At 29.1% G+C, this 13,022-nt stretch overlaps 1 protein-coding gene across 13 annotated transcripts in view; it reads right to left on the bottom strand.

The window, feature by feature from the left end:
* Positions 1–13,022, bottom strand: part of LOC143253178 (uncharacterized) — an 87,303-nt gene that overhangs the window by 32,473 nt on the left and 41,808 nt on the right. For all 13 annotated transcript variants that reach the window (XR_013029432.1, XR_013029429.1, XR_013029428.1 and 10 more), the window contains one exon: positions 3,998–4,173. Coding sequence is in view for 8 of the 13 variants with exons in the window: in XM_076506577.1 (XP_076362692.1) it covers positions 3,998–4,173 (176 nt within the window). In the remaining 5 variants the exon portion in view is untranslated. The remainder of the gene's footprint in view (positions 1–3,997; positions 4,174–13,022) is intronic.

Below are 13,022 nucleotides of genomic sequence, written 5' to 3'. Positions count from 1 at the left end.
TTTTGTGTGTAATTTCAAATCTTTGTTGTTGTTTTTTCACATCGTTTATTTTTAATTTTTCTTTTAAATTCTTTGATTATTATCATTTATTCTCATATGTTAATCAATGCCCATGGGACTTTATGAATGTATTTCAGCAGAAACACATTGCCAAAATATAGTGCTTATACATATCTTTTTTTCAGCCTTTCAAAATCCAGGTGACGAGTTAAACTCATAAAAATTATTAAACCATTCAAATATGATTTTTGAAACAAACATAATTAACTAAAGTAAAAAGTAAGGCCTAAATACAACTTAACTGTCTCTTTAACTATAGCATACTTAGGTGAGAAATCACTGTACATCCTATAGTTGATAAAGCAGAGAACAATGGGAACAACAGTGACATGTACAATGTAAGAGAAACTGCATGCCAGCTCCTAATTAATCACTGGTAGAGTATAATGTAAAATGAGCTCTTTCTAACAAGTATATGCACTTGCATCAACTAACTGTGTGTACATAGCAAATTTCAAGGCAAAGTATAGAAAGGGGAATGACAACTGTCAAGGGTTGGAAAATTTAGATCTCTTTCTTGGACAACCCAGCTTGTAAACGTTTATATCTCACATGTCAATTAGGTCAAAAATATGTATTTAATGTGTACAAATTCCTCTTCACAACATGTGTGACTAACAGTGAGAGTGCTGAAGTCAAAATTTTTGTAAGCATGTTGATCAAGTGATGTAAAATATTATAGTTTAAGTATTTTTTAAAGGTTTCCATTGAAGCAAGTTAATTAAAACTCAGATAATATAAAAATTCAAATTATAACACACATTTTAAAAGTAATTTCATTTTGAATGTAATTCATTACCATATGCAGAAAGGAATTTAAAAATGGTACTAGGAGTCATAGAATTAAAGTCCCAGGCTTAATGCAAACAGACTGTAATAAAAAGAAGTGGCCTAGTCTATTTCTATCAGCAGCACTGCATATGTCTCTCAAAACAAGCCAAATCTGATTTTGTGCTCCTGGTACAAGTAGTAGGCCTAAGCAGAATAAATGGCACTGAAACTTGATTTTGTACTACCAGTTTCTTGTAGGCTTATATAGAATGAATACAAAGCACTGTAACACTGTTAAGCACAGATGTGAAATAAACCAGTTAAGGAAGATACAGCATCAATCCCAACAGACATTAAATTTACAACCTTTTTAATACCTTAAAAAATAAAAGATAATTTTAAGATTTTGTAAGAATTGCTGAGAACCCTGTATTAGTACAAAAAAAAACCACAAAAACACCAACAATGGAACTACTGCTTAACCTATATATATATATACATACACACACAAAAAAGTAGGAATGTTACTACTTCATAAAATACATAAAGTGCATAATACAACATAACAGTTTCAAGTTTTTAATCTACACACGCACACAACTACACAGTAGAATTCAACAGTGAACCACAAGTATATAACATCTAGAAATATTACCACTTTTCAATCTAGTCATGTTCTCATACATACCAAGACCTGGGAGTGGCATTACAGTTTATAGTGTGCACACACACACACACACACACTCATATATACAAAAAACAACTATAAAAGTAGCCACCTTCAACTCTAAATAAGAAACTGTTATATACTATGAAAAAAAATCATTTTTCAATCTAACACACACATTAATGAATAATAAATGACAAAACTAAGGTATGAAACCACTTTATTTACAATCTATACAAATTAGTATGCAAGGAAAACAAATGTTAACATTTACAAACTGCATACACTTAATTTGAGCACTGTCAACATAACAGCCATTTAATTTACACAAAGTTGAGTACTGAATACAATACTCACTTTTAATATAGCAACTGTTTACAAAGTACAACTAGGAATAAATAATTTCTACTTAATCTAAACACATAGCAGACTGAGGGATATAACCACAGTTAAGTCCTATATAATGGTAAAAAAGACAAGGTAGTATTCTCTGTTTAATATTTACACATTACTACAGGACAGAACCTAGGAAGTAATCACATGCTAGTGCAGTAAAGCATATACAATGTAATCTCCAATTAATTTAATCCAATCTGGACTAGTGGGCACCTTCCAGGTGTCAAGTGCACATTTAGAAAGTAAAATTTAAATAAAAATAATTCTTATTTTATTTGAACAATGCTTTATTTATGTATTTTAAAATGGATATTTTGTAATTTTGTAGCCTTTATTTAGTGAACCTTGTAAAGAAAAAAAATATCAAAGTAACATTTCTGCAAAGCTTGAAGAAGTTTTGCCTATAAGCAATGCAACTGCTTATACTTCTAAAATTTTACTGTCTATCCCAAAGCATATATATTTTTTTTTTTTTATAAGAAACTGCTATTCCTTAACAATTAACCAAGTCTTGTTTCTTTCATGGTTTTCCTTCTCCTGATGATGATTTATGACAAACTTTGTTCACATCAAATACTGTGATGTCATAAAAGGATGGAAACAACCAACCACAAACCGATTTTAAAAATAATTAAAAGGTAAAATTCAGATACCACTGATGTGAAAAATAATTTGTGGTTTCATAATAAAAGTGATTATATGTAACTTCTGCAGAAAATAATGGTACTTTCTGGGAAGTTTTGGAGACAGGAACATACCACTGATATGTGTATTTTTTTACAGCTTCTTTAGACATTGTCTTCATTCTTGAAAATATTTTTGTATTCAATTATACTTGTATGAAACATATGGTAATTTTCTTCTATGATAAGACATAAGGTAAGCCTTACTAAATAAATTTAGAGTATAGTAGCAATGGCAAAATATTCATTCCAGCAAATCAAATCTCTATCTACTGAAAAATACTTCTAAGTTTATTGTACCCAATAATTTATTAATGTCATGAAAATAAACAACTAATCACAATTAGTATTTCCAATTATTACTGTGTTTGATTATTCTAATAACTGATTAATTGAACTCACAAATGAAATCAACTGCCATGACAGTCATCAATGAATTAAAATTGACATTTTTTTTTATTGTTGCAAGTATCCAAACATTGGAAATACAGTAATTATGTTTGTTGTTAAGTGCAAAGCTATATAATAAGCTTCAATGGCTCAATAACAAGCCTATAGACTTATAACTCTAAAATTAAAGATTTACTACTCATATTTGGATGAGGGCGTAAAGCCCATGAGATGATTCATAATTTAAGAGCCTTTGAGTTTGGTCCCCATTGCCACTAAATTTTCTTGCCAAGCTTTCGTTATTGCCACTGTCACTAATTTGGAATTGCTAACTATGGGGAAGGCAAATGGCTGATAGCAGCCATCAGAAATTAACTGTGACAAAAAGAAATGTAAATAAAAATACTACTATACTGTATTTACAAATGCTAAAACAACATATACATGGGCCTTTGCTGCCAATAAATATGAAATTAAACAAACTTAGAAAAACCCTGAAAGACTGTTCAATGTGTGGACAAGATTTGTTAGATGTATTTCAAAACATGAAACTTTATACTTCAAAATAAGTTCAAATAGCTTTATAGTTTATAGTTTTTAAGACAATTTCTAGTCCACATTGTGTTTTATGATAAATACCACTGATGTTGGCACATTCCATTATGAACCTTTAGTTTAAACATGTATAGAAATCTGACAAAACATCACAATAAGACTACATATGTTCTTAACACTTTCAACTGGAGATGTTATTGTTTTAGGAAGTTCCATGGAAGTAATTTTACAAAAAACTAAAAACAGTTATAAATCTATTCATTAAAACTGTTCAAAATTTAAAATAATCCTTCACATCATTCACATTGATAGAAAATGAGCAGTACACATTATTTTTTAAGGTTTATACATTAAAAGTTTGGTATTTTGTGATCACACTGCAATGTCATTACTACTTTCATACATTTTCACAGCAATCATTTTAAAGCCTAAAGTATTCAAAATGTTGCTAAGTTACATAATAGCAATTCAGTACCTTGAAATGTTCAATAAGTTCTTCTTCTGTAAAACAGAGGAATGAGCACACTTTACAATGTTTTGCTTCTTCAGAATGTAAAATAAGATGTTCCTGATACTGATGAGAATAGTATGCTTGAAAACTACACTTTGGACATCTCAGATCTTGAAGTTCCTTTTCAGTTGCTTTTAACCCTAGACAGTCATATTTATCATAAAAAGGATGATAGTACAAGACAGATTAACACATTACAGAGAAGTATCTTTTGTGAAAAGTTAATATTTTTCATACTTGAAAATGTACTTCTGATACATACTATCCCTATGCTTTTGAAATTTTTGTGCACAACACTAGCCTGGACTAAATTGCCACCTGAGACACACATTACAATATGAACTCTGCTATAACGTGCTTTAGGCGGGGGACAGCTCAAGACTAGTGGCATGTGCAAAGTCTCAAAGGCAGACATGTAAGGACTACCTTACTGTGTAGAGAGAAATAAGTATCTTTTTAGAATCATCAGTTTTTCCTTTAATTACAGATTATAATTTGTAAATAAAATAGATAATACACATGAGTAACTCAATATTGTTACAACTTAACATCTGAATGCAAGAACATACATTAAAGCAAATCAAAATGTCATAGTGTCTAAGAACCCAGACAAGGTATCTTACAGTGCTGCATGTTAGCTTTAATTAAAGACTACGCACATGGTAAACATTCAAATATGATATTCAGAAATTAACTATTACTAAATTAATCACATTTTTTATTATTACAAATATTTCAGAATAAAGTGTGTAATCACATTACAATTTTAAATCCTTAAAAAGTAATACAGTTTTTATATTACTCGCAGTTCATAAGCAAAGAAGACTAAGTTCAATACAGATAATTCCCATTAATTATTTGAGTGAACAGAAGGATAGAAAAGTAAGAGAATTATCAATAATTTACAAACTTAGGAGAACTGACTTGATCAAACACTTTCAATAGTGAATACTTCATTTTGCCTCTAATAATTTTATTTAAACATATATCGCTACTAAGTCAATCAAATGCAGCACAGTAACGTAACAGTAATTAACTAATAAACTCCTCCGAGATTTTCCGAAATGTGTTTTAACTAATTTCTATATAATTTGCTAGAACATTTTTTGAAAAGTTATTCGACCAAGCAAACAAGGGAAGAAATTAGACACTTCTCTGTCAGATGCCTGTAACTCACTCATTTGGTCACTTTGCCTCACTCTGCACAGTGAAAACAAAGTGCAATCTTCTACCTTGCATTACACCCATGATATAATCAAATTCTACAAAACTTTATTTTTAAAAGTTTTTTTGAACTACAGGTTCTGTGAAAATAATTTATTTACATTTTTAAAATATCATTTGAAATGCTAGCTGAGAGTATGTATAATGAATCATACTTATACTCTTCATATAGTAATTCTACACCTGTTGCACAACAACATAAACTGCCTCATCTGATTATACAACAAGAGCTAAATGAAGTGATTTGTGGCTTATCTCTATTAAATCAGCATGGGGAACATCTTGGATCTTGTTTCCAACAGAATGTATTAGCTCTAGAAACAAGAGTTTCAATTTAATGAAACTGCCAAAGTCTTGCTTCTCATGATACAATGAAAGATATTTTCTGATTCTGTACAAATGCTGATGCACTAATAAAAAAATAAGTGGTGAGCATCATCCTAAAAAATAAAATATTTTATCAACTCATCTAAAGCTTGCCTGAAATACAATGGAAACAATACATCATTGATTATTGTTGCTCATGTTGTGAATGTGAAGGAACTTATCAAAGCGTGAAGATTATACTTGAGGCCATCAAATACAAGTACTCAAGGTGGAACATATGCGATGATCTAATAGTAATTGCACTAATAAGCCTGAAGAGTACTTATTCCAGACATTGTTGTTTTTTGTGTCTCTGAGGCAGCCAATATGATAAAAAAGCAGAAATGGCCAACAAAAAACAATTACATACCAATAAAACAGAATATCATATATCAAAAGTTACTAAATCCCCAAAATGCATTTCTGCCTCCACTTCATATTATACTGGCACTCAAAGAATTTTGTAAAAGGAGTGAGGGAAAGATGATGATATTTTCATGTACTTGTGCAACAAGTTTCCAAATCCCAGTATAGCAATAATGAAAAGAGGTATCTTTATTGCATCACAGATGTGGGAAGTGTTGATGGATGATGATTTTAAAATAGTAGTTCGTCAGAAAAAACTGGAAATCAAACTGGTTGTCAAAATTTCTTAAGAAATCACAATATGAAAGTTATGCTGTGAAGATTAATGATATGCTTGAGACCTAAAGGAAAAAGGAATGTAGGATGTCACTAAAGATGCACTTCTTACACTCCCATTCAGGCTTTTTTTCCAAATGATCTAGGTGGAGTGAGTGATAAGCATAGTAACCAATTCCACCAAGATGTTTCTACAATGTAAGAACAATATCAAAGATGATTCTGCAATGGTGGGAGATTACTGTTTGTTCCTACAGTTTGAAACTGAGAACATACACAAAAAACTCAACAAGTCAAACAGATATTTTGTAACAAAAAAACAATACAATGAAAATTTTGAACACAGCCTAACTATATCTTCTGAGTTTAACCTTACTCTACTAGTTGCTTTTTAAATGGGTATTACTATTATGTACTGTGTTTGAACATTCTTAAATGCATTTTCAATGAATAAACAAAGTTATAAACCTTCTCACAATGGGAGCCCACTTTTCTGCCCAAGTCACTGTGTAACATCCAAAATTTAATTAATCACCTTTAATATCAATGCATGTATATGAAATTAATATAATAGTACATGTTATGAAATAAAGGTTTATTTTATGCAAGTTCTAACTTCTTCATTTCAAAATAAACTTTTAAAACCACTTAAAACCACATGAACAATGAGCTACAAAAATTTTCTACTTTGGCTTACTGTATCTTCAGTGAAAGTTGAGTAAAAGTATGTCTTGGCAATAAATTGCTTACATAAACTTTTGACCAAACCATTTCAAAGTTTCCTGGATGGATACAGTTGAAACAAGTAATACATGTTTTTCAACTGATGACAGATGCCATGCTCTCTTCAAGAGATTTCTTTGAGCTTTATATCCTAGGTGTTGATGTTACACACATATGTATAATCACTAGACAGAATTCATTTTATTCAATAATGTAACAGTTATTTAAAAACTGGCCAACAGCTTTCATCACAGATTACATGTAACTGAATATTATATTTTTGCTTGTTTAATTGATTATAGCATTTAGTTATTGCTTACCTAAATAAGTTATAGTTAGAGATGCAGTTTAAACTGTATTTAGATCTTGCTGTTACATTTTAGTTAAATGCTTTAAAATGCATAATTAAAAAAAATTAAACATTTTTTTTTTAAATTTACATCATACTTTGCATTCATTCTCATGGCTTACAATATTAAGCACTGAATGAATATTTTGCAAAACAGTTGTCAATGTCTCCAAAAAAACTGTACTATACTTCATGAGTATCACTGACTTGTATCAAGTTGAATAACAAGTGGTAAAAGACAAGAAAGGAAAACAAAACATCAATAATTAACTATACGTGAAAAGGAAAAAACTAAATGTACAAATTTAACAAAAGAAAGTCCTTAAAGATACTACAGAAAACAGTAAAGGGCTTGTATTTTTTTTTTCTATTTCCTAATTTTAATTATTTCACTGCATTGTATGTTGATGATAATAGCTAGAAAATAAGTATTTTTCTTAAAAACTTTTGATATCCTTTTAGAACGTTCTAGACATTTTGCAGATGAAAGATAAAAACTTTAAGGCATAGAAAAGTACTTTTAAACTTAAATTGATAATCAAATTGCACTCGACTTGTTAAACGTTTGAATGTAAGTAACTACAATAGAAAAATAACATTGAGTAAAATCAATTATAATGCCATTCTTTGTGTACAACATACTTCTGATTCTTAACAAAATGTTACTAGTTTTTGATAGGATACAATAAGAAATTTTAGAACTACCATATGTATTGTTGTAGAAGTGAAATTTGTGACTTGGTTTGACAAACTGCATGAGCCTTCATACAAAAGTTAAAATAACTTCTATGATATATAGCAATATTTTGAATAAATATATCACAATTCAAAAACTACATACGATCCATAATTTTCAACATAATTTTTAGAATAAACATCATCAAACTATGCAGCAACAGTTGCTTTTTTTCTAGTAGTAGAAAATGTTTTTTTTCCTGGTATTAAAACCTAGAATATCTGAAATAAGTATATTAACTACAGCTAACTGGTACAAATAAACATTCATGGTAATAAACAAAATATGTTCTGCCAAATACTGAAGTGATCATTGACTAAGTTTAGTAGTATAACTTCCACTGATTATGAAGTTGGTGCTAATAGAGTATCAGGGCATTTGCACATCATGTTGAGCATCAGGCATCACTTCCACTACCAAAGCAACCTACATAATATTCTGTACAGTGGATAAATTATGGTTTTTCTTCCAAGTTATATTCAAGGAGATTCTGGTGAGAATATATACAAACTATACTACAGTGAACAAAAGATATTTTGTAGAACTTAGGCAGGAATTATGTACATCACACACAAAAAAATCAATACCCCAAAATACAAGTGAGAACACAACCCATAACTTTTGCTAAGGGTACACGTAAAATAGGAACATGTAATGATGCTACATTGGTAATAATAAGAAAGGCACAGTATATATGTGTATACTTTATACAAAACACATAGTGTTAGCAATGAAAGAAGATAAATAGATTTTTGGACACATATGTACAGGTCAGCCATATTAATACCATATAAGCAGAATTATGAGATGCTCTAGTATTTACATCAGTGCAAGAACAAGATCTTTTGTTACTTTGTGAGGTTCACAAAATAACACTAATATATCTGTTACATAAGTAAATGAGCTAGAATTGTTGTTGTGTTGGTATAAATTCAAAATAAATTCTACTGTGTTTTCAAAATGTAAATGTACTTGCAGTGGTATCACATTGTTAGAACAACAAAGAAGCACTACTATAGTTTAAAACAGGTGCATATACCAGAACTTCTATCATATTTGTAGAACTATACAAGACAATCAAATATGTGTAAAACAGATATGAACTATTCTCACATTGGCAAAGCTACAAGAAACTACTATCAATAGGTTCATAAGAAAGCAAAATATATTGACAAAAATAGAGTTGTTAAAACAAAAAGCATTTTAATTTATTTAGATGAATTTGATATTTCAGATTAAACTTACTCCATCATTAGCCAAGTCTAAGAATGAGATGCACTAATCTCATGTGCATGGGGTTAATCCATTTCATATCCTTGTACTGGAAGATTATTGTTTACTATAACTCAGAAATTACTCAGTGTATGTTCACAAAATTTAATGTTTTTTTAAAAAAACATTACAAGTATGTCACATACAAAAATAAAGTTTTTAACAAGGTATTTTGCTAAAGATTTGTTTCTGAACATATTTTACACAGTCCAACTCAGAAAGGTCTTAGTGCAAGATGATTTTCTTGTTAACAATGAAAATACCTTTTTCATATTACATTTTCAAACTTTTATTTACCAAAGTACTATAACCTATATATTATTCAATGAATATCAAAACTTTATACTTCATCTGTTATTTCCTCTATCCTAATACTATGTGAGCTCAGTCCATTTGACGAATCTTGTAACCATCACAAAAAGAAAAACAAATACCTATTAAAATTGTTTTTCTTAATTTTAGAATTACTACAGACTGTAAAAGAATGTCACTTTTCCTAAACAACCTCAGTTTCATAACAGTTTGTTTTTATCTTTTGTTTTATTGTTCTTTGAACCATACCTAACTGAAATCTGAATAACAAAGGTCTAAATCACCTGATTAGGAAACAGACCAAATTAAGGTAAACAAATGACTGAATTACGGAATGAGTTCAGTATGAGCTTGTATGCATTTAATTTTTTTTCATTTGTTTTCTTACATAACCTAATTAGTTTATAATTCTTATAATTAGTTATTTTCATAACAATAACTACATAAATACATAAAAAACAAGAAATTTAATACCTATGTCTAACTTTTATTGTTTTTTTCACTCTCAGCACCTGACAAAATTTTACTTTTCTGTAAAGAAAGTAGTAGTATTAAATAAAATAATTTTGATTTAAAATGTTTAAGAACACAAAAATAAATAACCTAAAATGATAATTATTTAAGTTTTTTAATTAAGCAATAATTAGATTAAAATAATTCTCTTACTGGATCATGTTTACCTTAACAGCAACAATTAATTTGTACATCAAAAAATATAAAATTTGTTGTCAATATTCAAATCTTTTCTTTTTATTGGTTATAAATAATTCAGTAGCAAATGTCAGAGAATTGCCGACATTTTTTGAAGAAAGGACATGACAAACAGGTAGGATATGTGGGTTTAACTTTCTGTTTATCTGTCCATAAAGCAAGACAATTGAGGACTGTAAAATTAGATTGCTTTAACAATGTCAAGGTCATAAATGTGTAATTTATATTAAACTTATAACATCATATAGGGGTAACAGAAATACCTAAAATAAACAACTCAGAGTGAGCAAGTGCCACATGATTTATTTATATTAATTTAATTTATATTAAACTTATAACATCATATAGGGGTAACAGAAATACCTAAAATAAACAACTCAGAGTGAGCAAGTGTCACATGATACAAAGAAGTGAAGACTGAGAATTTATTTTAATTATTTCTTTTTGAAAATAATAAATTACAATTTATATAACATTAAAGCTTAATTTATTAGATACTTTTTTATGCCATGTTTATTGGCATACACTGCTAATAATGTAATGCCGGAAAAGTTCATGACACATATTTTGATCCCAACTTGTGTACATAGGATTAAGATATATTAGTAGAAATAAAGTAAACTCCAAATGATAATTAAAAAACATAAAAAGAAATTAGCAGTAGATATATGGATACAAACTACAATAAATACAATCAGAGTATAAAAACATACATAATACTCTTATTTTGAAAAAGAGTAATGCAGATATTTATACATTAAACATCACAAATAAGATATAAAATAAAACCATATTAACTGCAATTTCAGACTTATGAAATAGTTACTGATAGTTGTTTCTTAATAACTTTAGTGGGAAGATGTGTTTATCAATTTATAATATCTTCTGGATTAAATTAAAAAAACTCGAAGTGTATAATGATATCAACCATACTGTATCCAGTACCAACAAGACCATTTGCCCAATACAGAGCACTTAGGTCAAGATAATCTTTCACAATTAACAAATATTCTTTAAAAAAGAGGTTGAAGAGCTGTAGATTCAGTTGTAACGATGGTGAAGTTGTTGATTTATATCTTTTGATCAAAGAATTCTTCATGTGACCAATGTACTGAGTGAGAAAGTTTTACTATATAATTGCTGGTTCTACTAGTTACACCTAAGGCATTAAAGTAGTCATAAACTCTAGATTTTTGTGGCTTTATAGTATTCATTTTTGTCAACATATGAAATTTTACAGCACTTACCCACATTTATATATAATTCCTGAACAAAAGTGTTGGTTTTCATATCTTACACTGAGGAAGTTGGAAGTTTTTAATTTTGAAACTACATTGAGTAACAAGTATTAGTCCAGAGATATTCTTTTTAACAATTAGGTTTCATGAACTTGTTTAAAAGTAGGTGAATAATGAAAAGAAATATGAAGACAGTGTAAAGTTTGTTACAAGGTTTGTTATTAAACAGCTTTCGTATGATGACAGTTAAAACAGCTGCCCAATAAACATCGTGTTTTAAAAGTTTTTTTTATCAATTTTCTTGTAATAGTCTGAAACTTCAGCAAAATTTCAGATGCTGTTAAACAAGACTAGAATACATTTGAAAATAAACAAAATGGACAACTACTAAAAGTATTTTCATGAATAGTTACTGGTATTTATACAAATAGTTATTAGAAGTAAACAGAAGCAGAAAAATTATTACCTTCTTTAGTTACCTTGCTAACTTGAAAAGAAAGAAATTCATTTTCATCAAGTTCTGAAGTGAACATAAAATCAGAAGCTGTTAATTTAGATATGTTAAGAATTTTGGAATATTTTATTTGCCTTACTGATAACTTCCCAATAAAATAAGAGCTTTCACTATATACTGTAATTAACTTATGGTTATGAGCATGTATTATACTTCTCAATTTCTCACAATGTTTTCTAATCTTCAGGTTCTTAAATATCATTCAGAGTTTATTTCATTTATACTGACACAATTCACTTTTCTTTTCTTTTTTTTGTAAGACATTACTGATAACAGAATAATTTATTTAGAATATATGACACTACTATACTTGTAAAAGAAACATAAACACTACCATGTTTGCAAAAAAAGCATACATGTACCAGGACTGAAAAGTTATTTGGGTACAAAAAACAATTAACTAACAAAATAATGATCAGTGCCTTATCTCCCAATGGATGAGCCAGGTAGCTGCACAAGGCCTGACATTTACAAGTCCTCAAACCTGCAAAGCCTGAATGGACAATTTCTAAAAATAAACAATAAAAATAACATACAATATTTTATGTTAGAGTATTATGAAGACAATACTAGCATGCAATGCAATAGTAATCCTATTGAGAATTGTGTATCTTAAAAACATTCATATAAAGCCCCTGCCTTCTAGGAAAGGGCCCCATCTTCTCTCCCCCCCTTCACTGTCTAATTTTGCCTGCTTTACAACTGCTTTTATAACTAGCTTTTACTTTTCATATGCAGAGAGGGGTAGGGGCTTTTACACAATTTCCAGGCCCAACAAAACTTATATATAGTTCTTACATCTATAGTGGTAAATTGGTAATACAATATATGGATATTGATACTACACAGCTTCAAATTGTTAGGACTACAAAACACTAATAATTACATAAAACATCATCAGT

Source organism: Tachypleus tridentatus, chromosome 6, assembly GCF_004210375.1.
Source record: "Tachypleus tridentatus isolate NWPU-2018 chromosome 6, ASM421037v1, whole genome shotgun sequence".
Lineage (NCBI taxonomy): Eukaryota > Metazoa > Arthropoda > Merostomata > Xiphosura > Limulidae > Tachypleus > Tachypleus tridentatus.
This window is presented reverse-complemented; position numbering and strand designations above follow the sequence as displayed.